This window comes from Panicum hallii, chromosome 7 (genome assembly GCF_002211085.1).
Source record: "Panicum hallii strain FIL2 chromosome 7, PHallii_v3.1, whole genome shotgun sequence".
Taxonomy (NCBI): domain Eukaryota; kingdom Viridiplantae; phylum Streptophyta; class Magnoliopsida; order Poales; family Poaceae; genus Panicum; species Panicum hallii.
In genome coordinates this window covers 39,257,462-39,283,426 of record NC_038048.1, presented here as the reverse complement: position 1 = coordinate 39,283,426, position 25,965 = coordinate 39,257,462, and the positions used below count along the sequence as shown (strand labels likewise).

Below are 25,965 nucleotides of genomic sequence, written 5' to 3'. Positions count from 1 at the left end.
GAGAGCGAGGAGCCGAGGAGTGTGAACTGCGAGGGGAAGGTCAGGTCGCCACGGCGAGGACCATCGCTTTCTGGACCGGACTTGCCCGATCAGCAAGGAATCAAGGATAGCGTCGTCGTCGTCGTCATCCACTGAGTCTCTTCACACACCCCAAAGCCGGCAGAGGCCGAAGCCAGCCACTGAAGTTGAAAGCGAGGAAGGAGAACAAGAAAAGGAGAAGCACAATACCAAAAGCTGCCGGTGAGTGACCATCCATCCATCATTAAGCCCAAAGCAGGCGCCACTAGGTGACGCTGGTACCGCACAGGTGTCACGACACCAAAGACAGTGGCTGCCTGCCTTTGGACCTGCCTGCTTTCGCTCATAGATTAACCGGCAAACCGATGGACGGTCAAGGAAAGAAAGCATCCAATCAAGAACATCATCTTTGCGTTGCTGTCACTCTGATATAGTATATCTGTGCAATAGTATGGCCGTAGTATATTGCTAGCTATCAACTGTGGACCAAGCCACCAAATTTCTCTGTTGACCCGCAACTTCTGAGGGAGAGAACTTGTGGCTACCACACAAATCCTTGCTAGCTAAATCATGGTAGGCAGTCGTGGTTGCAGTCAAGAGGGATTTGAGGCGTCAGGAAAAGGAAGAGAGAAATCAGACGGGAAGATGCGCGCATGGTGCTCGGTAATTCAGGAGGGGGCGAAGTTGTAGTGCTTGTCGACGCCGACGACGACGTCCCAGGTGCAGCTGAGGCCCTTGGGGAAGACGACGAGGTCGCCGGCGCCGAACTCGACGCACTCGCAGGAGCCCTTCACGGCGGCCCTCACCCTGCCCTTCACGAGGTAGCACGTCAGCGCCGCGTCGAACTTGAGCGGGAACCTCCCCGGCGGACAGCCCCATCTGCCACACGCGCAGGAAAAAAGAACTTATTAGCAATTTTCTTTCTTTCTGAGGAAACAAAGGCAAAACTTGGTTGCCCAAACGAAAGAACAAATGTCACACATGGAGACCGGGGAGAGAGAGAGAGAGAGAGAGAGAGAGAGAGAGAGAGAGAGAGAGAGAGAGTACTTGGGCCAGGACTTGACGCCGAGCTGAAGCAAGCGCGCCTCCGGCGGGTTCTTCTCGACGGTGATGGAGAGGCCGGGGGCCCTTGTTGCCTCCATGGTGTCCGGGCCTGTCGAGGCCGTCCCCATGAGCTACCTCTTTGACTACGAAGATATAGAAGGCGCGGTGGACAGTAGCGGTGTGCGCCACTACCACTCACTATAGTCCTAGCCGGCCGGCAATTGCTAGAGCCTATAGAGGAATATAAAGAGGGACGCGACCAGTTGGATCGCTCGGAAATGGAGGGGCGCCGAGCGCACTCGGAGCTAGCGGAAGGAGTGCTTGTTAAGCGGAGGCACACGGATCTCTGCATTTCGTGCCCTTTAGTGCAGCAACGTGCACCCCAGATTCCCAGTGGCGAGTGCATGAATGTCACGATACGATTCTGCTCATCCAGATTTGAGTCCTGCTGCTCGACTTTTACAAATATCAAACATGGATCTCGTATGGTATTTTGTGTTTTTGGATGATTAAATTCTGTACCAGCTATTTTAGTCTTAAGTGAGCGTGTCGCAGTAGGTGGCAATGGAATATACTCCCCTGATCCAAAATGTTGTCCATCACAAGGTCTGTACTGTGACTAGTAATATATAACTAAACAAAAAATATAATTGAAAATATGTTTTTTTAATAGAAAAGAGTTATAGGCGATGAAAGTACCTTCCATGATGAATTTTCTACTATGAACTTTACGCTTGCAATGTGCTCAGAGAAAATAAAACTTATGCTGGCAGTCTATGGAAACTCATGAATATTGATGTTCAAAACTAAAGCAATTTGAAGTAAGACAAATATAAATGGATTTACATTTATGTCTGCTGCCTGGAGCTAGTAAGTTGTTGTTTTGGGTAAAATTTTTAGATCGAAGATATGTTCAAAATATTTCGAGAATTATAGCCCATGTAGTCCTTGCCAATGAATGGATTACCAAATACAGTGCCAAGTGGTTTTATGACTGACATGAAAGGATTTCCGGTATCAGGCATTCAAGCTAAAAACGAGCCAGAAGGAATCGCTTCTCCATCACGGTAGGAGGTACACACTACGCGGAGACATAAAGTGCAAAGCAAGATCTTCGATTTTCATTACTCTATCCTTTCCACAATATTTTTCCATGGCACACCATGTGCATAGATAAAATGAAGGACTAGTTGTGCTTGAATTTGCCCGTTTTATGGCCTTTGGATGGTAAAGATATCACGCAAGTTATGTCACTGGATTCCTAAGGCCCACATGTCAGGGGCCCAGGTCAACCGTCACCGACGACGCAAAGCAAAAGCCGGTCAGTACCCAGCGCACCTAGGCCCATGGGCTAGCAGATCGCGGTTCGCGTCACCGCCTCGCCTACCGCATCAAATGCACGCACGCGGCACGCTGCCCTCCTCGGCAGAGGACGAAAAACCCGGCGCGACAGTTAGGCCGGATTGGACACGACGTCAAAAGGGCCCAGCTGGGTTGCCGGCCCCCCTCCCCCCTGCTCTCGTGCACCGTGATACCTCATTTAACCCACGCAACGCATCCATCCCTCCAGGCTCCAGCACATTCCGCCCCCACTACGCAGCCTCCTTCCCTCCCGTCCGCGCACGGCCGTTTAGCCCGCTACACACACAGCGAGGAGACTCCGCCGGACCGCCGCTGCTCCGCCTTCTTTTCAGCCCCCTCCCCCCCCCCCCCCCCCGCCCCCCCCCCACCAACACCCTCCTGCTGCTTCCGCTCGAAGCTTCCGCCATGGGCGAGGGAGAGGACGAGGCCTCGAGCTCGGGCGCCCCCAAGGACCCGAGAACGATCGCGCGCAAGTAAGCGCCCCGCTCTCGTATTCCTCTCCGATTCGCTCTTAGATTTCCGCTGCGTGGTTTCCAGTTTTGAGGGGAGTAGTGGAGCGGCAGGGTAGCGGGAGTCGTGGTGGTTTTTGTTTGGTCAATTTCTCGTGCGAGTCCGGTTTTTGGCAGGTTTTGCGGTGCGATTGCTTCTTTCCCCCCTGTTCGCTTAGCACTTCATGCCGGACACTCTAGTTTTGATTTTCTCGGTATTTTTTTTGGAACGGTTTGATCGAAGCACCGTTTCGGGACAGAGTTTTAGGAGTTTTCGCATTAGTTTCTGCAGTATGGTTGCAGCTACGGATGTTCAATGCTCCCCTGTTACGAAGTTCGAGAACGCGATGCCCCTTTAATCTCTACGATTCGGTGTTGTCAGATGGCTTGTGCGTCTGCCCATCAGGTTTCCCGTTGATAGCTGTTGCTCGGCACTAAGGCGTGTTTGGTTTAAGGCGTGTTTGGTTTGGAGGGGTTTATTATAAGCCCACAAGCCCCTTGTATGGAGGGTATTATTACGAGCCTAAATGCTAAATGCTAAGCGGTGTTTGGTTACAGCGTTTATAAAAAGCTTCTGTAGTTGGTAATGACCTTTCTATCCCTCGCTAATACCCTAATAGATGAGGGAAATAAGGGAAATAAGGGAAATAAGTGTAGTTGGAGGAAAGAGAGGATGTTTTGGTGGGGTCTACAGAAAATAAGTCTCATAAGTATCCTTTGGAAGGGCTTATGGGGCTTATGGGCATAAGCCTCACCTATAATCCTTTATATTTAGATAAAAAGAGGCTTATTAGAAGCTTATTGGTGGGATTTATAATAAGCCCCTCCTAACCAAACACCCCCTCCAAACACCCCCTAAAAGCATGTGTGATCCTCAACCTGCCTACGCAATTACTTTATGGCAATGCAGGGCGCCAGATGAAGCAGAACGTGTCACTGCATAAATGAAGCAAAGCAATAACTATACGTGATTTCGTGGTGATCGTGCCTTCTAGTCATAACTATTACTATTTTGTGGCAAATGGTGGACAGCCTTTTCATTTAATGTTGCATGGAGTAGTGTGACGCCATGAGTGTCTGTTTTTGTTAAAAGTATATTGTCAGAAAAGTAGGGGCATTCTGCTTTTTATTAATCAAGGATTTCTCCTGTTTCCTTCTAATGATACTGGAGGTTTGGAAACAAAAACACTAATGGTTTGCTCCTTTTTGGTAGTTAGGTATCAGCTGGATCTTTGCAAGAGGGCAGTCGAGGAGAACATCATAGTGTACCTTGGCACGGGATGTGGGAAGACACACATTGCTGTATTACTCATGTATGAGCTTGGACATCTCATCCGCAAACCCAGCCGCGAGGTGTGCGTCTTCCTAGCACCAACCATTCCCCTTGTCCGCCAGGTAGCATAGCTCCTTGCTCCTCTCACTATTATCTATATTTTTTTTGGTAACGAATGAAGGCATGGGCTCTAAAATTTTTACTAGATGACCTCAGTTGTTCATGGATGTTTGTAACTGCATCTTTCAGTACCAGGTGTGACTCTACATGCTTAGTCGGTGCTATTTTTCTGTATTCATTATGTTTTGTAGCAAGCAATAGTGATCGCGGATTCCACCAATTTTAAAGTTCAACGTTACTATGGAAGTGGTAAAAACTTAAGAGACCACAAGGCGTGGGAGAATGAGATGGCTGAGTATGAGGTATGGCTTGCTCTATGTTCTCTTTGCTGGCATCTGCCAAGTGGCCACTGGTTTTGAATATTTTCAGTATTTAGCATAAATTAATAAAGCTGTAGTACTTGGAAATTTTTGGAGAAAGAATTCAGACATAGGTGTGTACCTGTGATCTTTTTTTTTTGAAACCAAAGTCGGACTCTTGAGTAACATGAAACATAAACCGTTATATCAACTTTTACACACAATTTTAGGCGGATATAATCTATTTACACCATTTTTTCTTCTTCATGCAAAAGGTTTTTCTGCCTAACTTGTGCTGCTTTCTCTGCCACTTCAGGTCCTTGTAATGACTCCTCAAATATTTTTGCGTAATTTGCGGCATTGTTTCATCAAGATGGACTTAGTCGCACTTTTGGTATTTGATGAATGCCATCATGCTCAAGCACCAAAAAGGCATCCATATGCACAAATTATGAAGGTATAATTGTTTGCAGTACAATTTCAATGCTTGTACTATCCATATTTATTGGAGGTTTGGGAAATTTATATTGAGCCACTGAGCTTCCTCCTGTACCCATGCATCATTAAATCTTTCATTTCTGCGATTTTCTCTTGATGACAGGAAGTGCCTTCCTATTTGTACAGGATTTTGATGTAGTGACTTATCAAAAAGGAAAAAGAATAATAAAAAAGAAACTATCGGACTGTAGATTTTCTTTTGGTACATGAAACATGTCAGTGGGTAAATTCCAGCCTCTATATTTTGGAGGTTGAAACAGATTGGGCGTACAACCCTTTTTGCTGATGATGTTCTTGTTCAAATGTTTTTGGGTTGAAAACAAGCGGAAAATATTTGGCATGTTGGGGACTAACTTCTACAATGGTCCCATTGACATCCTAAGATACAGATTATTCCAACATTCTAATATACATATATGTTTACTAGGCAAATATGCCCGTACGTTGCTACAGACAAAGACTGTATAAATATTGGACACGTATAGTTGCCCGTGTATTCTAGGGGTCTACGTGATCGAGTCGTGGATGGAGGGCTGGTCCGAATCGCATACGGGATTAACCAAGACCCACATGTCGATGATAGAAGTTGGACCAAACCAAAAATTAAGGTGGAAACGTTACGTGCTTTAGAAATATATGTTTATTCTAAGTTTATTCAAATCTGTATCTGGCATCCGTATTTGTGTCGGAATATAGTTACATGTTAAATCTTCATAATCATATACTTTTCAACCAACGTAGGCGGAACTATGTGGCTTTGTAAATAAGAAGAAACAAGAACCCATATTCGAGCTTAAGAGGACTCAAACATGGGTGTTGGAGGTGTACACCCACACCTCCCACCAACTGAGCACTCAGTTCCCTATAACCATATCTTCTAATGGATATGGATACTAGATGCTCCAGATATAATTTCTTATCACACTTCTGGCGCTTGATCTTTTATGGCATTTGCTGTTCTTATACAAATATGTCATTGTATTCTTCATGTTGCATGGTATTGTTGCGTTGAGCCACAACCTGGTGATATTCAGGCTACTTGTTTCCTTTTTCCTTCAACATTTACCAATTGTACCATTGAGCCCATCATGTTAGACAATCTTGTGCTTTTATGAGGGCTTGATCATGTAGTTAGAATGACCAATTGAGGAAATTTTATTGCTTTGAATCAATTGAACTTATGCAGAAGTTGGAGATGCTTATCTCTTAGGCAATATACTATTTAAAAAGTTAAATGAACTGCAGATGTCTCAGTATTTATATATTTCAGGAATTCTACAACAACGTTGATAAACCTCCTCGTGTTTTTGGCATGACTGCTTCACCGATTATTGGAAAAGGTAATGGTGTTCTGCCATAAATGTTTCTTGCCAGGATAGCCAGGTCAATGTTCTGCGTTAATCTCTGCTGCTAGCAACTGTATTAACTTCCATCTTTTCTCTCATATTTCATATTATCTAGGAGTCAGAATATAGTCTTGCCCTTTTCTCATGTTATCAGTGCTTGAATTTTATTTTCTTTCCCTTTATTCCTAACTTTCAAATTGTGTTCTCCATTCTTTTTTCTTTGCCTTCGTACAATATATGCCATTGTTTGATAAGTACCTGTTAAAATGATTTACATTGAGTAGACGGACATGATATTAGTAGATTTGTCCTTAGAAATTCTTTCATGATGATGCATCATATTCTTTGAGTTTTTAAAAGAAAAACTAGACCAATCTAGAAGGATCTAAGGAGCTTTGCATTAAGAAGAAATAGGCATCCAAATTTGAGTTGGAAGAGGGCTTGAATCTAGGTGGCGGAGATATTCTTTTCCAAGCTACATTAAGGTTTGACTGAAAGCAAGGATAATATACCAAAGGATAATTTATCAGGCATTTGAAATGAGATAGAGGGATGATTAACTCGTTCTGTTGAGGACTGAATGGAAATTTGCTCAAATATAAACTTTCTCGATCATATTACAAAATTAGAGGCAAATTGAATTGAATCATACTTGAGGGCCATCTTTCCGAACTCTTGCATTGTGCCTTGTAAGTACAAGTGTTGGGGGTTTCCTTAGTCTTGCCATTCCTGATGGTCAAGTCGCAGAAAGGATTTTCTTATTGGAGTGGAATAAGATGAATACCTATCTCTCATCCTTTCGCTCCAAAACATTGTGGATATGAAAAGGTGAAAGTAAGGTGACTGAAGGATTATTGTACTACTCCATTATTTGTTGCAGCAGAAGAGCTCATCAGATTGAAATTCTAAAGTTATCTAGGGACACACAAAAGAGTGTTTAAACGAACACAAACAGGCGAAATGTTAGAAGATAGTGTTGCTTACTACCTATGCTTTCTTTGACAGGTGGGTCTAACAAGCTTATCTACACTAAATGTATCAACAGTCTTGAGGAATTACTTAATGCAAAGGTACCTACCACCAGTGTTCTCCACAAATCTGCTCAGGCTAAGGGATTATGATTTTGATAAACCTGTAACTCCCATGGTGTATAGGTTTGTTCAGTTGATAATCTAGAACTTGAAAGTGTGGTTGCTTCTCCTGAGATTGAAGTGTACTTTTATGGCCCTGTTGGTCAGTCTAACTTGACTGCAACTTACAGCAAAGGGCTTGATGGCTATAAGCTCCAGGTGAAATTTTGTTCTCGTATTATACCAGTTTTATCTTTGGTCCAATGGACATGAGCTTATGTGTTCCTTTCTCCTTTCTTTGTCCTTCAACTACTTCTGTTGAGCTTTGAACAGTCTGAATGCATGCTAAGAGAGAGCCTATGCAATTTCAAGGAGTCTCAGAAGAAACTGAAGTCTTTATGGAGGTTGCATGAAAATTTGATTTTCTGTTTGCAAGAAGTTGGTCTTTTTGGAGCTCTGCAAGTGAGTTGGCACAGTTTGTTCAACTGATGTTTAAGATCTTTACAATCTTGATGACTGAATCAAAATTCTTCTTTGCCATTCCTAACTTACTTGTATTTTTGCGTGCTCTCCAGCAAGTGGCAGTAGGAATGTAGAACTATTTTATGGTAACCACCTGTAGCTTGCTGCTCGCATATGTGTATAAAGCTGCCATTTTTTATAGACATCACTTTTGCTTATTTTTATGTTTAAACTGACTATAGTGTACTTCTTTGCATCTTTTGGCGACATTTGTGATTATGTTCATTAGGCAAAGCTCCTCACTATGATAAAGATGTTTGAGGCTTACAGATCCCAAATAACCTACATTATGGCAAGAACTGTTTTTTCATTATAATTATTTTGGTACGTCTGGTATTGCCCTTTTCTTCTGTCTTTAACAAATGCAAGATCCATTGAACTCAAAAGGAGAGGCTTTGAAAAGTTGACAGGCCCAATTAGTTCCCCAAAAGTTTAGTCTTGCAATCTTACTGCAACAACATATACAATACTTTTGCTTTGTTTTTTCTTGTACTAGATCACGTAGTGTTACTGCCACATTGCATATAGGACTTTGGTACATACATAATCATGTATTTCACTGGCAAGTGATGATTTGGACCCGATTGAGAAATATGTTAGACCTTAGAGCCCATAGTTAAAATCTGCTTATTCTGAAAGACTAATATTATGGTTGCATGAGTCTTCTCGTAGACTCTTTTCTGTTTATATGCTGTTTGGGCACGTAGCATTATGTACTGTCAGGAGTAAGGATTGATTAAAGAATATTCTCGTGGTATAACAGTTAGAGCATTGAACTCCGGGGGATTGATGAAACCCCTGTTGCCGGATGGGGTTCGGATCTTGGTGCCAGCTTCTTTAGGACAATCAGAGGGACGTCTTTCCCTCTGGCTGAGTTTTTTTTTGTTTCATGTGATTATTCATTTAGTTTCAAAATTCTAGATTTGCAATTTCAACTTAGAAAATGCTTTATTCACAATTGAAAATTTGATATCCTTGGCTGTTTTCCCCTTTGGTTTCAGCTGCCCCATTTTTTGTGGAACGCCACATAACTGATATTATTTGTTTGACTGTAGTGCAGGCTGCAAGGACCTTTCTATCTTCCAGTGGTGGTTGTCTAGATAGAAAGGGGGTTGACATTGATGACAATCATGCCAGTTTTGCACAGCACTATCTAAATAAAGCAATTTCTCTTCTAAGCTGCGACATATTAGATGGTGAGCACCCCGTTTCCCTAGTACACTTGGCTGGTATGCATCTTTTCTTAGCTTCGGATGTGTTGTTCAAGAAGGGTAGGTGATCTGCATATGTCATGTAGCATAGCCTATACTGGATGGATGCGTTTTAGAGTGACATTTTATTGGCAACAAATGTAAATTCAAAAATCTGACAAGACTTGTTTTTAGGTGCTGATGCTGATTCAGTTGATCTAGAGACACTGGAGGAACCTTTCTTCTCAAAAAAATTTGCAGTCCTTATTGACGTTCTGTCAAGATACAGGTAAGCCTGATCATTTGTTCTACTATCATTTTTTAGAAACATATCTTTGATTTTCAATCATGTACCTTAAGGCAATATAAGCTACAATTCTGCTGGGTGCCTGAGTTTGATCTCTCTGACACCACATTTTTTCAATCAAATATGTTATCAGCTATGAATATAATCACACAATGTCCACATTTGCGTTACATTGAAAAACACATTACTGTACAAACTAAAGGTAATGGTCTACTGGCCTGCCGGCATACACTAATTTTAGTCATCTTACATTACTACACAAACAAGTGGCTAGAAATTTTATAGGATAGACAGCCTAAAAATGACTAAAATATGTCTTCAAGTTAGACACAGAACTCTCCCTTGAAGGTAACTCAGCTTCATAGGCATCCACTGAAGATTTTTGGAGCCTGTCTGATTACTATTGTAACCAGCAAGTTACAAAGTATGTGAACAAATATGAAAGTATTCGGAATGGAAAGGGTGTTCATTGACCTCAAATTCTCAAATACTACTTATAGAAAGTGCGTGTCAGGATATAATATTTTCACAATTGAAAGGGATACAACTGATTTCTGGGGTTTCATACTGAAGACGGTGCCGACAACCTGGTAACTAAGTTCACTATGAATCACCAGAAACACTATTTATGCGATGAATTTGGAAACAACTACTAACACAACTTCATTAGCTGAAAACATGGCATACATTATAATTCACAGGTTAACAACTTGGTGGGAGTCAGGATAACTAGGGATTGTAACTCTTTACATAACCTGCGAACTCTGCTCAGATATGACAAATCCATATAATAATTGGATATGCACCTGCCAGAGGGAAGCCAAATCATCTGTTGTTTCCTTGGGACCTATCATTGCTAAAAAAACAGCCTTTATCCCATTCGTAACTGCTAGTACAGCCACTTTGAGACTTAGTCGCTTGATAAATGTGTATAATACTCGAGTAGATGTACTGAACCAAGGATGTACATGCTGCTCCCTGCTTTGTTGAAATCATATTCCATTGCTTTGCAGTTCGGCGTAAATGTGTCGAAAACCCAACTGGAAACGAAGCAATTTCAGTGTCTTAGCTGTAACCACTTCAACATAATTTTCCCCCTTTGATTCTATTGTCATCGTCCTGGTTATTTTTTTCTTTGGTTTCTTCAACAAGCAGGCTAGAGGAAAACATGAAGTGTATTGTTTTTGTGAAAAGAATAATTGTCGCAAGAGTAGTCGCACATATTCTCCAAAATCTGAAGTGCCTTGATTTCTGGAAATGTGAGTTTCTTGTGGGATGCCACTCAGGATTGAAGAACATGTCAAGGAACAAGATGGGTTCTATCATTGAAAAATTCTCTTCGGGTGAGGTATAGTCTGAAGTTGGGCCCCTTCTTAATAATTCTTGTTAGTTTTTTAATATCTCTGCCAGCACCAGTATATATGTTTATGCTTCTTGTGTTACAGCCCCTTTTCTTTACTTTCTTGCAGGTGAACCTTTTGGTCGCTACTAGTGTAGGCGAGGAGGGACTTGACATTCAGACTTGCTGCCTTGTTGTGCGGTTTGATCTCCCAGAAACAGTTTCTAGCTTTATCCAGTCAAGGGGACGTGCCCGGATGAATAAATCTAAATACATTTTCCTCCTGGAGAGGTCTGGCTAATTTACACTAATCTATCGTAATTTTTAACATTTCCTTGAATTTAGTTCAATGTTTTTTATTCTAGAACTTGGTCTCCATTTCAACATGTACCAGGGGAAATCAGTCTCAGGAGAAGTTGGTTGGTGATTATATTACTGGTGAAAGCATTATGGATCAAGAGATTAACTTGAGAACGTCAAATGATATGTTCGATTGCCTTGAGGAGAATATCTATCGAGTGAATGACACTGGTGCTTCCATTAGCACCGCTTGCAGTGTATCTCTATTACATTGCTATTGTGACAACCTTCCTAGAGATATGTATGCAAGGACCGATAATTATTCTACCCATTGTGTCACGTAACACTTTACTAGAAAAATTTGACACCCCTTGTTGCAGGTTTTTTGTTCCTTCCCCAGCATTCTTCTATGTTGATGATGTTGAAGGAATAGTCTGCAGACTAATTCTTCCACCAAATGCTGCTTTTCGTCAAGTGAACAGTCAACCCTGTCCATCAAAAGATGAAGCTAAGAGAGATGCATGCTTGAAAGCATGCATAAGACTTCATGAACTGGGTGCTTTGACAGATTTTCTTCTGCCGGGCCAAGGCTCTAGAAAGACTAAGATATCAACAATAGATATTTCAGAAAGCAACAAAGCGGAGGGTATGGTCATGGTCCATCATTCAGAATATAATTTGGGGAACATTGGAAATTTGGCTTAACCATTTTTTCCATGTTTCAGATGAAAGTTTTAGGGAAGAGCTTCATGAGATGTTGATCCCTGCAGTTCTAAGACCTTCAAGATACAAACTGGACTGCTTGTTGAACTTGCATTTCTACTACATAGAATTTATTCCCAAACCAGCAGATAGACGATATCAGATGTTTGGTATTTTTGTGATCGATGCCCTTCCAAAGGAAGCTGAAAAGTTGGATGTTGAATTGCATCTTGCTCGTGCGAGGATTGTGAAAGCAGGAATTAAATATTTGGGAATGATTACATTTAACAAAGAAGAGGCACTGCTTTCTTATCTTTTCAAACGTTAATACACAATTTTTCGTGGGACATTGCTTGACATGTCCATGGTTTTGTTTTCCAGATGATGCTCGCACGCAATTTCCAAGAAATGTGTTTGAAGGTTCTCTTGGACAGATCTGAGTTCACTTCATCTTATGTTATGTTGGGGAATGATGCTGCATTACAAATGGATTCAACATTTTACCTGTTGCTTCCCATCAAGCAGAAATTCTATGGTGATAAATTTATGATTGATTGGCCAGCAGTGAAGCGGTGTTTATCATCACCTGTATTCCAGGATCCAAGGGGTTTGTCTCTGCATGACTCATATTTGCCAAATGAGTCTCTAAAGCTTCTTGATGGAACATACAGTAAAGCTGATGTGATTGGCAGTTTGGTCTTCGCTCCCCACAACAACCTGTTTTTCTTCGTTGATGTCATTCTGGATGAAGTAAATGCTAAAAGTGAATTCAAAGGTGCAACTTATGCAGAATATTTTAAGGAAAGGTAATAAGCTGAATTATTTCTTACACGCCCATTCTTAGCACAATTTCATTTCTTTACAAATATTGCAAAATATTGTAAAATATTCATATACCATATTAAGCACCCATCAGGGTAAATATACATCACTAAGCTCTAAAATTTCGAGTTATGCATTCCATTTGAGAAGTACAAGTAGAAATGTGTGTGTAGATTTATTTTATTGATTTATCCATACTTCATGAATTGTATCACTCATAGTATTCAGTATCTACTTTGATCTTATACTAGTCATGTATCTTTACTTCTGCATCATTTCTGCCCCACCAAAATAAAATGATGCATCTGTCAACTGCTTCATAATGTTATGCTTATTTAAACCAGGTTTCATATCGAGCTATCCCATCCTGAACAGCCACTTTTGAAAGCTAAACAACTCTTCAATCTGCGGAATCTGCTGCATAACCGACAACTAGAGAGCACAGGTTAGTCTATTGTTCTTTTAAGACAGTCACTGGTGTTTGATATCATCACTGTTTGACCACTGTACTCGTGTTCAACTTGTCTGAAGGTGAAATATTAGTTATTACAGTCTGTAATTTAAGTTCCGATATTTAAGCACATTTGTGTCATATATGGCATTGGTTTCTTTAACACCTCTGATACTTTTAATGCAATGTTTCGCATTGATCATCTATGTATTTGATGATCTCCCTCTACATAATATTATTGTGAGTGACGACAAACTTATGACATAGATGATTATCAGTGTCCACTGTCCTGACGTCAACATGATGCCTCTAAGCTGGACAGCTGCAGAGACATGATAAAAATGCTAAAATAAAGGATGACTGCAGAGACATGATAAAAGTGCTAAAATGTCGTTGCCAGCCAGCCAGGCAGAAGTATATTAAGGCTGTTATATGGCCACTTCTGCAGTTTGAGCCTAATAGAGTTTTCCTCTCAAATCTAAGATTGAACAACAACACCGTTACCTTATGGTTATTGGTGTTGGAAGCAGCCAAATTCGGTATTGCCACTGACAGTCATTGAGCAAGTCCTGGTACCAAAAGATCTTATCCATTTGATTGTCAACTCATGGAGAGTTATACATATATTGGAAGAAGTTCCTTCAACCATTTATTTTTATTTTATTTTTCTTTCAAAATTCTCAAACTGCTTGTTGATTTCAATCAAATTCATGAACTGTAAGTGAATGCATTTGATCTAGTATTTCTTCCTGCTTTTATGGCTTTCAAGCAATGAGATGACTGTTTTGTACCCAAGCCGTGACTTGTTCGTACTTAGAATATTTAATACTATGATTCTTTGATTGTTCTGAGCCTACTAGGCTGGTACAGTACTTTTGATATTAAGTTTTTTTCCTTTACTATTTCTTATAAGAATCTGAGGGTCGTGAATTGATGGAGCACTTTGTGGAGTTACCTCCAGAGCTATGCTCTTTGAAGATAACTGGGTTTTCAAAAGATATGGGTAGTTCTTTGTCCTTGCTGCCGTCTTTAATGTTTCGCTTGGAGAATTTGTTGGTGGCTATTGAGTTGAAGGATGTCATGTTATCTTATTTCCCAGAGGCTTCTCAAATTAGTGCTTCAGGGGTAAGTCATGCTTATACTTTTGCAATGTTGATGATGAAACTGCTAGTTTGATTTTGCTATCTATGCTGGAAATAATTGTGATTTATGACAAATAAATTACAGATCCTTGAAGCGCTCACTACTGAAAGGTGTTTGGAGAGGATCTCGTTGGAGCGCTTTGAAGTCCTAGGTGATGCTTTCTTGAAGTATGCAGTTGGGCGCCATAGCTTTATTTCGTATGAAGGACTTGATGAAGGCCAGTTGACTAGGAGACGTTCTGATATAGTGAATAATTCAAATTTATATGAGTTATCAATTAGAAGAAATTTGCAGGTGAGTTGATTGTATTAATACCGCAATATTTATTTTATGCTAACTTTATATGTTTGTAGCAGTTATTTCATCTTATCTTATTATAGAACAGATCAGATAAGTAACTCATCCTTGTGCTGCTGACAAGGTAGAACCTCAAGCACCAGAGGGCAAAAGTTTAAATCATGATTTTGTTCCCAAAGACTACTTATATACAAATTCACCTTGTGACTTAGGACTTAATGTTGCATTTTTTTTCCTGTCACATCCTACATAAGTGCAATATGCAAACCTTTTTTTTTCTCTCGAACGAGCAGGATAGCTGCATGATTTACTATAGAAGAATAACAACAACAACAACAACTTAGCCTTTTGTCCCAAGCAAGTTGGGGTAGGCTAGAGATGAAACCCACAGAAAACAAGAATAAGAAACACAAAAGGGCACAAGCCAAAAGGAAGAGCTAGGGGTTAAACAAAAAGTAACAAAGGTCACGGTTCAGGTACGTTAATTGCTAATCTCCAAGCGCTCCTATCCATAGCTAATTCCTTAGCGATATTCCACTCCTTAAGGTCTCTCTTAACCATCTCGTCCCAAGTTAGTCTAGGTCTACCTCTACCTCTCTTTATATTATCGCCCCGCTTTAAAACTCCACTACGCACCGGCGCCTCGGGAGGCCTCCGTTGTACATGTCCAAACCATCTCAACCGATGTTGAATCAACTTCTCTTCGATAGGTGCCACCCCGACCCTATCTCGAATCTCTTCGTTCCGGACTCTTATCCCTTCTTGTATGCCCGCAGAACCAACGCAGCATACGCATCTCTGCTACACTCAGTTGCTGGACATGTCGACTTTTTGTAGGCCAACATTCAGCACCATATAGTATCGCCGGGCGAATCGCCGTCCTATAGAACTTACCTTTTAGCCTCTGTGGCACCTTCTTGTCACAGAGGACGCCAGAAGCCTGCCGCCACTTCAACCAACCGGCTGAAATTCTATGCCTAACATCTTCATCAATGTCTCCATCTTTCTGAAGCATTGATCCTAGATACCGAAAAGTATCCTTCTTGACCACCACTTGCCCTTCGAGGCTAACGTCCCCATCCTCGTGCCTAGTTTGGCTAAAGTCGCACATCATATACTCGGTCTTGGTCCTACTCAGTCTGAACCCCCTCGACTCTAACGTGTGTCTCCATAGCTCTAACTTCATATTAATCCCTACCCTACTCTCGTCAACTAGCACCACATCATCAGCAAAGAGCATACACTAAGGGATATCACCCTGTATGATTTACTATAGAAGAATAATGTTAGATAATATGGTGGGCTGGTTAGGCTGGCCCCTTGGGCCGTAGGGCTGCTGGCCGCACGGGCCTGTGTGCTGTGCGCCGGCTCCTCCCGGGATAGATTCCAGGTCAAGTACCTAGGCTAGGCAAGGATCTCCCTGATTGGTGTTGTTTCTATTAACCCTGGGACATCCTTGCCTATATATGCTGTATATGTGCTTTGCACCCTATCAATAAATTATCCCGAGCCATACTCTCTTTCATGGTATCACGAGTCTGCATTCCCACCCCGATTCATCTTCTGCTGCCCTAGCCCTAGCTATGGCCGGGACTCTCCCTCTTGTCGCCGTTGCCGCCGGCAACCTCGACGCCGCTGCTCTGGCTGAGCGCGAGGAGCGCCTTAAGGTCCACGCCGCTGCCTTTGAGCGTGCTGCAGCCGTGGAGAAGGAGGCAGCCGCCGCCTCTCCCGAGCGCGATGCTGCTGCCATGTGGGCGCATGACGCCCTGGCGCGCGCCGCTGCTGAGCGCACGGCTGCCGCCGCCGCCAACCCGGATCTCTAGGGGGATCCCGACGCCGCCAACAACAGCGACGCCATTCCCTCGCGCGCGCCTCCCCAGGATCACAACGCCGTTCAGGACGCCATGCTCCTTCACGCGGCTGCTGCCCTTCTGAACCTCCATACTCAAGCTGTCGCCATCTAGAACATCCGGAGTCTCGTCCACACCACCCTTGGCGTTAACTCCGACAGCTACACACGGTGGCGCGAGCAGTTCATCTTCGCCGTCGGCAAGTACTCCCTCCAGGACCAGCGACGCATCTGCCCCCGACCGTCCCCGACTGGGTACGCATGGACTATGTCGTCCGGTCTTGGATCTCCGGGTCGATCTCCAACGACCTCGCCGACGCCGTCCTCAATCGCAACGCCACCGCCCGCCAGGCGTGGCTTGCGATCGAAACCCAGTTTCTTGGGAACCGTAAGACACGAGTCCTCTTCCTCAACGCCCAGTTTCGGAACTTCATTCAAGGTGATCTATCCATTACGGATTACTGCAGGTGTTTCAAGCAGATGGCCGAGTCCCTCGACAAGCTGGGCGTGCCCGTCACCGACCACACCCTCGTGCTGAATGTTCTTTGCGGGCTCAACGAGCGTTCATTGCCCTCGGTCGGCACCTCCGTCGCAGCCACCCGTACCCCACGTTCTTGGAGGTCCGCAACGACCTCCTCCTCGAGGAACTCACTACGGCGCAACGACCCTCCGCGTCGTCCACCGCGCTCCTCGCCATGGGCGGGCCTACCTCCTTGTCACGCTCCTCGGCGCCGCTACTGCAGCCCCCCAAGTCTGGTGGGGGTTCTCGCGGCTCCAAGGGCGGCTCTGGGGGCGGCTCCGGTGACTCGTCCAAGCATCACCGCGGGAAGTGCAGCAAGGACACGGGGAGCCACAACAGCGCCTCCTCCACAGACGGCAGCGGGACAGGCGGTCCCGCTCGCCCGCCTGCCTCCAGCGTCGGGACGCCGGCCCCCTCCGGGGTCTAGCCGTCGCTCCTGAACCCATGGGCCGGCTCCATCCAGATGTGGCCCGGTCCACAAGGCTCTGCAGCGCCCCCTGGTTTGCAGCCGTAGCAGGCCTTGCTGGCCCAGCACGCGCAAGTTCAAGCGCTGCAGGCGCAGGCCCTCGCCCAGGCGCAGCTTCAAGCCCAGGCGCAACTCCAGCTCCAGGCGTAGGCCCAACACCAGCTCCAGGCGCAGCAGGCTGCTCTATGGGCTGCCCCGGTGCGTTAAGCCCCACTGCTAGCCTCCCTTCATGGGACCAACAATCTCTGGCGTCCACCTTCAGTACCATGACGTTGAACCCTCCACAGAACAATGAATGGTACTTCGATTCAGGTGCTTCCTCTCACGTGACCTCCCTCCGCCACTGGTACTCTATCCTCTGCATCACTTCCGCGGTATCCTTCACCTTCTTCAATTGTCGTCGGTAAAGGTTCTTTACTTCCTGTTACCACCACTGGCATAGCACGGCTTCCTGGGCCCTTTACTCTTAATAACGTTCTTGTTTCTCCGAACCTTATTAAGAATCTTATTTCTGTTCGGCGGCTGACCTCTGACAACAATTGTTCCGTTGAATTTGATCCCGCTGGTTGTTCTGTGAAGGATCTCCAGTCCCGGAGAGTGATCGTCAGGTGCAATAGCTCTGGGCCGCTGTACCCTTTGCAGCTTCCTGCTGCCACCTCTCTTGTTGCCAGCAGCACCGCGTCTCTCTGGCACGTCGCCTCGGTCATCCTGGACATGAAGCCCTCGCCAAGCTCGGACATGCCATTCAGTTCTGTACTAAAGACATTGGCACTTCTATTTGTCATGCGTGTCAGTTAGGCCGTCACATACGTCTACCTTTTCATACATCTAGTTCGCGTGCTACTAGTCATTTTGATCTTATACATTGTGACCTATGGACCTCTCCCATCATCAGTGTTTCGGGTTATAAATATTATTTGGTCATTCTCGACGATTGCTCGCACTATTTGTGGACGTTTCTGTTGCGTCTTAAGTCTGACACGTACTCCACCCTTGCTAATTTCTTTGCTTATGTGACCACTCAATTTGGCACCACCATTAAGGCAGTCCAGTGCGACAATGTCCGCGAGTTCTATAACTCCAATGCCTGCACGTTCTTCCTTACTTATGGGGTTCATCTTCGCATGTCTTGCCCCTACACTTCTTCCTAGAACGGTAAAGCTGAACGCATTATTCGTACCACTAATAATGTTGTTCGCTCACTCCTACTTCAAGCTAGCATGCCGTCCTCCTACTGGGCTGAAGCTCTTGCCACCGCCACATACCTGATCAACATCTTGCCCACCAAGACACTTCAGTTCGGTACGCCGCATTATGCTCTTCGTGGCACCTTGCCGTCGTATGCTCATCTCCGCGTTTTTGGGTGCAAGTGTTACCCTAATCTCTCCGCCATAGCCAGCCATAAACTCGCTCCACTGTCTATTCTTTGCGTCTTCATTGGCTATTCTGCTCATCACAAAGAGTACCGCTGCCTTGACCTCACTTCCAATCGAGTCATCATCTCGTGTCATGTCATCTTCAACGAGAAGGCATTTCCCTTTGCCGAGCAGTGGCATACATCACCCGACCCGGCGGATCTTGATTTTCTGGATGATTTCACTAACCATGTGCCGGCCCCCATAGGACCGCCACATCATTTCCCCCCTGCAGGACATTTTGGTGGCCTTGTTCCTGCCTCCACACTGCCACGTGCTGCTGCCGACGCCTCTTCGCTGCCTACGCAAGGCGCAGCCTGTACTCTTGCGCTAGTGACCGGCCCGCTGCCACGTGCGCTCCCCCGACAGGCGCACCAGCAGCCGATCTCGGCTGCCCCGACTGGCCCCTAACTGACCGTGGCTTCGGCCGGTCCTCAGCCGGCTCCAGCAGGCTGCCCGCCGGCCTCTACTAGCACTCAGCCAGCTCATGCCGGCCACCAGCCGGCCCCTGCTGGCTCCCAGCATGGCCCTTCGCCTGCTGCACCCCGGCAATCGGCGCCCATGCACAAGTTCCGCCACGTCTACACCCGTCGTGCGCTGTCTGCTCCAGTAGCCGGTCCTCCCGCCCTTTCTAAGGGGTTCCCCCTTGGTGAACCGGCACCCCATGACCACAAGGGCGAAGCGTGGTTTTCGACTTCCAGCCCTCTACCTCGCCGCGCCCTTGTCGCCCATTTCGAAGACCTTCTGTAGTGCTCTTGCCGATCCGAATTGGCGAGTTGCTATGGAGGAAGAACACGCCGCCTTGCTGAAGAACCATGCATGGGACTTGGTTCCGCGAACGCCTCGGGCCAATGTTGTCATCGGCAAGTGGATTTTCAAGCATAAGTTCCTGTCGGTGGGTTCTTCGCGGCTTCACTCAGCGACCCAGCATCGATTTCGCCAAGACCTTCAGCCTGGTCGTGAAGCCCGCTGCAGTTCGCACAGTCTTGTCCTTGGCTCTCTCTCGAGGATGGTCTATTCACCAGCTGGATGTGTACAGTCGGTTTGCTGCCTACCTCCTCAGTCTAGGATTCGTTGAGGCCAAGTCAGACACATCGCTTTTCGTCTACCGCCACGGCTCCGATATCATTTATCTACTACTCTATGTTGATGATATTGTCCTCACAGCCTCCTCCCCCGATCTCCTTCGGCGCACCATTCAGGCCTTGCAGCAGGAGTTCTCCATGAAGGATCTTGGCGAGCTTCACCACTTCCTGGGGATGCACGTTCAGCGTTGTACCCAGCGGCAGTACATGATGGACATCCTGGATCGTGCCGGCATGGCTGAGTGCAAGCCGTGTTCTACGCCTGTGGACACCAACCCCAAATTGGCGGCAAATGGTCCACCTGTTCCAGATGCTTCAGACTTCCGCAGTCTCGCAGGAGCTCTTCAGTACCTCACCTTCACCAGGCCGGATATTGCTTATTCAGTTCAGCAGGTTTGCTTGCACGTGCACAATCCGCGTGAGCCTCACCTTGCTGCTCTGAAGCGTATTCTTCGCTACATCAGAGGGACTCTTCACCTAGGCCTGCTTCTTTGTCCGTCTTCGTAGAGCGAGCTGACTGTGTACTCAGATGCTGATTGGGACGGTTGTCCAGACACTCGCAAATCCACCTCGGGTTATGCGGTGTTCCTTGGCGACAACTTGGTCTCCTGGTCGTTGAAGCGTCAGAACACAGTCTCTAGGTCCAGCGCAGAAGCCGAGTATCGTGCCGTGGCCAATGGCATTGCAGAGGCCACCTGGTTGTGATAGCTTCTCCTCGAGCTCCACGCACCACCACAGCGCGCTTCGTTGGTTTACTGCGACAACATCAGCGCCGTCTACATGTCCTCCAACCCCGTACAGCACCAGCGCACCAAGCACATTGAGATTGATCTCCACTTTGTCAGGGTGCGCGTTGCTGTTGGCGATGTCCGCATCATGCATGTTCCTACATCTTCACAGTATGCCGACATCTTCACCAAGGGGCTTCCGTCCTCAGTGTTCACGGAGTTCGGGTCCAGTCTGAACGTCCGCGCTGCCGACGATCAGACTGCCGGGGCGTGTTAGATAATATGGTGGGCTGGTTAGGGTGGCCCTTGGGCTGTAGGGCTGCTGGCCGCACGGGCCTGTGTGCCGTGCGCCGGCTCCTCCCGGGATAGCTTCCAAGTCAAGTACCTAGGTTAGGCAAGGATCTCCCTGATTGGTGTTGTTTCTATAAACCCTGGGACATCCTTGCCTACATATGCTGTACATGTGCTTTGCACCCTATCAATCACTTATCCCGAGCCATACTCTCTTTCAAATAATACAAGGAATACCAAACATCCCACACAAAACAAGTTAGAACATATGTGCTACTGATTGAGAATGAAAAGAATAAAACAAAGGCCCTTAAAGCACTTTGTCTATCATACTAACAGCCATTGGAAGCCTGGAACTCCTTTGCCCCTACAGTACCTCACAAATAGGCACCAGCCCTATTCACATGTAGAGGGGCACCATTAAAGATGGATTCACTGTGGTGTTTCCATAATTCCCAAGCAACCAGAATTCAAGGAACTAAATCCCTTTCTAAGTTGCTTGCTGACGTCTTTAAGTGCTTAGCTCCACAAAGGCAAGAGAATACTGAACCAGACTTACCTGGAGATCACACAAGAAACGAGGAGGTGCTGAATTGATCCAGCAGCCTGATCACATAGAGAGCAGTGGGTGTTTAGCTAATCTATCAGCTATCCAGCATCAGTTGATAATTGCCAACCACATGAAAAACTTGCAACGGAGTGGTGCCCACAATTCCCAGACCCGTTCCAAGGGGCAAACCTGACGGTACCAACGAAGAAAGAATTATAGGCCGACTTGCAGGATTAGATCTCAGATTCAGTGAGCTTCCAAACATGCTGATCCTGTACTTTGTGGAAGAGTGATATCATCTGTCATCAAATCCCAAATATGGAGACACTCAACAATTGCTTTTACCGTCAAAGCCCCCTTATATTGGCAATCCATCCTTGATTACTCAGCTCTTGTGCAACTTAGCATTGATGTGCATTATGTTGTTTTTTTCTTAGTTAGTCCCTCCATTTTTCAATATATAACGTTTAAGACAAGCTAATCAGTTCTTTTTTAAACATCACATATATATAACCAGAGGTAGTACCTGCTAATGCTGTTGAACATGTTTGTTTCTGTTTCTGTTCTATCCTATCATGGTTTCTTGTTAACGTTATAGTTATCTGTCTTCAAATATTTAAGTAGAAAATCACTGCTCCTCTTTTTGTGTACGTGTTTTTTACATCCACCATAGGTGACAGTAATTTAAGTTTACTATAAAGTTATGCCATGATATTCTGCACTGTGTTACACAAAATCTAAAGCATCTTGTTGCAAACTTTAGGTATACATTCGGGATCAACAGTTTGAACCTACTCAGTTCTTTGCACTGGGAAGGCCATGTAAAGTTGTTTGCAATCCTGAAACAGAAGAGAGTTTACACCCGAAGAATATCGACCCCGATAAACGAGAAAACTGTAACTTGAGGTGTACAAAGTCACATCATTGGTTGCATAGGAAGACGATTGCAGATGTTGTTGAAGCACTTCTTGGAGCATTTATTGTCGAGAGTGGATTTAAAGCTGCATTTGCATTTCTACATTGGATAGGAATAAAAGTTAACTTTAAAGATTCAGCTCTTTATAGAGTATTAGATGCAAGCTCTGCCAATTTGTCTCTCATGAATTACATCAACATTTCTGAGCTTGAAGAACTGATAGGTTACAAATTCAAGCACAAGGGTCTGCTTATCCAAGCATTTGTACACCCTTCATTCAATAAGCATTCTGGAGGATGCTACCAGGTCTGACCTTCCTTTTTCCTTTTGTCTCATTGTCAACGAACAATTCTGATAGTGAAGAATCTGCTCACTTGAACTTATTCGTTACATTTCTAATCAGAGGATGGAGTTCCTTGGAGATGCTGTTTTAGAATATTTGATGACCTCATACCTCTACTCAGCTTACCCAGATCTCAAGCCTGGCCAAATAACAGATCTGAAATCATTAGCTGTCAATAACAATTCATTTGCTCATGTAGCAATTAAGAAATCTATACATAAGTATCTTATAAAGGATTCTAAATATCTTATGGCAGCGGTAAATAAATTTGAGAATTATGTTAATCTTTCTAATTCAGAGAAAGACTTGTCAGAAGAACCAGCATGTCCAAAGGTAAACGTTTTTCTTGATTTTTTGTTCTTTGCTGCAAAACCTTTAGTTATCTTTCTATATAATTTGTGGGTGATCCCTTTGTCTAAAGAATGTATTTCTTTACACTTCTTTCATTACCCTTTTTCTTTGCCTTGAGTTGAAAGAAAAGCAATAAATGATTACTGCTAAATGATAGTGCTTCTTGAATTATTCAATACAAGATTAGAGAGTAGGATTCAAAGGAATAGCTATTATAAGATAAACAGAGGTGTATAAATTGCATATATTTGGAATCCTTATAGAGTTGTATATATTCAACTCTTTTGTCCAGCTCATCTAATACCTTAACAACTGAATATAGTTTGTAGGAGAGAACATGATATTTTGTTTGTCCTCAAAGCTTGTATTCTTTTGTTGTAACCATGCAGGTTCTTGGTGATATTGTTGAATCTTGTGTTGGTGCGGTGCTTTTAGATTCTGGCTTCAACCTGAACAATGTTTGGAAGCTAATGCTAATGCTTCTAAAGCCTATATTGAGCTTCTGTGACATGCACATTAATCCTATGAGAGAACTCCGTGAACTTTGTCAGTGTAATGCTTTTGAGTTAGGCCTTCCCAAACCTACAAAGGCTGATGGAGAGTTCCATGTCAAAGTAGAAGTTAACATAAATGGCAAGATGATTAGTTGTGCAGCAGCAAACCGGAATTCGAAAGATGCTAGAAAGTTGGCTGCACAAGATGCACTTTCTAAGCTGAAGGTATATTTATTCTGGCAATATGTTATGAAACAGAAATTACATGTTTCTCTAGCACCATCATTTTCCATACTTTTGCTTTATTTTATTGCTTAGAAGGCATGCCAAAGCCAACTTCATGGTGGAAAATGATGAAAGCACTTTTATGCAGAATTATGGATACAAGCATAAAAGCAAATCACTAGAGGAAATTCTGCGTGTTGCCACAAAAAAAGAATCAGAACTAATAGGCTATGATGAAGAACCAATCAAAGTTGAAGATGACATATCTTTAGAAACTAAGAATCTACATGCGAATAGAGAAATGGAGGGAAACATCTTTTTTCAAAATAATGAAGCATCTTCCATCAGGAGGTATGAAACCTCCATTCAGAGTACAGGAGATAACAAGGTTGACAATAATGATGCTAATGATGGAAGGATGAATAAGTCCAATGTGATTACACAGAATGGTTGTCTACTTAGAGGGGGAGCTGATAAAATAAACAAAAAAGAGTATCACGGTATGTTGATTTCTAAACTTCAAATTTATTACTTCTCTTGTAAATATGCTTGCCATCTAGAATTTTGAGTCGATCATGCAAGGTGTCAGCTACAAATTTCACGAACCTGATGAATGTATAAAGCGCTCTTAAATTAATCACATCTGTAAATTTACTGTACCAGTTGGTCAACAATCCTCTATTGATATTTTATATCCTTATGAAATTAGATGTTTGTAGTGCTTGTCAAGTTCCGCAAGTATTCACAATACAATTTAGTATTATGAAAAACGCTACAACAAAATTGTGAATGGAAAAAGGGAATTTTCGTATTTTGTATAACTTTATAGTGTACACTTAAACCAATCTATTGCATGGGACAGACTAATATACACACCTACACACAAAGTGTACACTGTATTTTAAAAACATTTTTGGTGAAAACTATCAAGATTTTTATCTTCACTATATGATAAGCATCTTTGTAGTTGTTTAGTAAGTGATGTGACCATATTTTTGTTTTGATTAAGTTTAGAGGTAATTTCTCTATACTATTAAGCACCTTGGCATTTGCAGGTGATATGGTACACAAAACAGCAAGGTCATTCCTTTATGAACTATGTGCTGCAAACTATTGGAAACGTCCTGAATTTGATCTATGCAAAGATGAAGGACCAAGCCACCTTCGAAAGTAAGCTCATGTATTGCTGAATATCTTTAAGCGAGGAAATTTATTAACTTGTATCGTTCACAGTCAGAATTATGTCCTTGAAACTGGAATGATGTATGTGTTCTGGTATCATTAAAAGGTTTGTCTGCATGCGAAGCCACTTATACACCTGCATACCACTTAAAGCGCCACGCAGTGGTAGTTACTACGTACCTGTAAACTTGGTCAGAGTTAGAGAAGTTTGACTTAGGATGAAACTAAAACGATCTGCATTTTAGAATGGGAGGGGGCACTAGTTTTTCGAGCTATATTGCTTGTGGCCAAATATATTCACGTTTCATCCCTTCTCCCCTGATGTTTACTATTCCTTAGTTTTGGTGACGGCACATCATTCTACATATGGGAAATGATGTCAATGTCGAGTCACCAAGTTGACCCAAGATACATCCTTACATACTGTTGTTTACTTGTGAAATGACGCTCGCAGGTTCACTTTCAAGGTTCTTGTTCAGATCATGGGACCTTCAGCGACTATTTTGGAGTGCTACAGCGATCCTAAGCTACATAAGAAAGCCGCGCAGGAGCATGCCGCCCAGGGGGCTCTGTGGTGCCTCAAGCAACTTGGATACCTACCAAAAGATGAAACTCGTGTCTAGCAACATTTCAGGGTTTTGTGGCCTTCAGTTATATAGATAGATAGGCCCCATATGTTTGTTAAGATATGCTTTGTAGACTCGGGAAACAGTTGTGTTAGGCCAAACATGCGTTCTGTTGAGAGATGTATTGATAAATGCGCAGCTCTTGCATCACGTATATAAAAGATGCAATGGCTATTTTGTTCATTCAGGCGAAGTTACACAGGTACAGTGTGCTACGTTACCATGTGACGGGGTCCCGAGTACATAAATGTCCACAGATGAGCCAGTTCGGGTTTGCGCAAACGGTCTCTTATTCTCGCTGACAGAAAAACAGGGCAGGAGTGTACTTGCAGG

At 43.9% G+C, this 25,965-nt stretch overlaps 2 protein-coding genes across 5 annotated transcripts; one reads left to right on the top strand and one right to left on the bottom strand.

The window, feature by feature from the left end:
• Window positions 1-396: 396 nt before the first annotated feature.
• On the bottom strand, window positions 397-1,346 carry LOC112899841. Its single transcript, XM_025968475.1, has 2 exons — window positions 1,066-1,346; window positions 397-897 (listed from the first exon to the last, which is right to left on the bottom strand). The coding sequence occupies exons 1-2, from the start codon at window positions 1,188-1,190 to the stop codon at window positions 687-689; spliced, it is 336 nt and encodes a 111-aa protein (XP_025824260.1). The 5' UTR covers window positions 1,191-1,346; the 3' UTR covers window positions 397-686.
• Window positions 1,347-2,749: 1,403 nt separating this feature from the next.
• LOC112899838 (endoribonuclease Dicer homolog 4) lies at window positions 2,750-25,839 on the top strand. Of its 4 annotated transcripts, none has more exons than XM_025968468.1 (25): window positions 2,750-2,897; window positions 4,130-4,307; window positions 4,497-4,607; window positions 4,921-5,061; window positions 6,373-6,442; window positions 7,454-7,518; window positions 7,603-7,737; window positions 7,852-7,980; window positions 9,101-9,236; window positions 9,426-9,519; window positions 10,693-10,885; window positions 11,007-11,167; window positions 11,271-11,477; window positions 11,557-11,822; window positions 11,902-12,176; window positions 12,260-12,684; window positions 13,045-13,145; window positions 14,065-14,276; window positions 14,379-14,588; window positions 22,259-22,717; window positions 22,815-23,087; window positions 23,495-23,824; window positions 23,973-24,324; window positions 24,880-24,994; window positions 25,461-25,815. In XM_025968468.1, the coding sequence occupies exons 1-25, from the start codon at window positions 2,830-2,832 to the stop codon at window positions 25,627-25,629; spliced, it is 4,875 nt and encodes a 1,624-aa protein (XP_025824253.1). In that variant the 5' UTR covers window positions 2,750-2,829; the 3' UTR covers window positions 25,630-25,815. The 4 variants fall into 4 exon arrangements, with proteins under 4 accessions (XP_025824253.1, XP_025824254.1, XP_025824255.1 ...); XM_025968470.1 differs by having other exon boundaries at window positions 2,765-2,897; window positions 4,126-4,307; XM_025968469.1 differs by lacking the exon at window positions 22,815-23,087.
• The last annotated feature ends 126 nt before the right edge of the window (window positions 25,840-25,965 follow it).

What these genes read in the sequence shown, in the direction of transcription:
- LOC112899838 (XM_025968468.1), top strand. Translation starts at nt 2,830, where the DNA reads ATGGGCGAGGGAGAGGACGAGGCCTCGAGCTCGGGCGCCCCCAAGGAC. An exon ending in AGAAAGCAACAAAGCGGAGG is followed by an intron (nt 11,823 to 11,901) that starts GTATGGTCATGG and finishes TCCATGTTTCAG; the next exon opens with ATGAAAGTTTTAGGGAAGAG. An exon ending in AAACAAAAAAGAGTATCACG is followed by an intron (nt 24,325 to 24,879) that starts GTATGTTGATTT and finishes TGGCATTTGCAG; the next exon opens with GTGATATGGTACACAAAACA.
- LOC112899841 (XM_025968475.1), bottom strand. Translation starts at nt 1,190, where the DNA reads ATGGGGACGGCCTCGACAGGCCCGGACACCATGGAGGCAACAAGGGCC. An exon ending in GGCGTCAAGTCCTGGCCCAA is followed by an intron (nt 898 to 1,065) that starts GTACTCTCTCTC and finishes CGCGTGTGGCAG; the next exon opens with ATGGGGCTGTCCGCCGGGGA.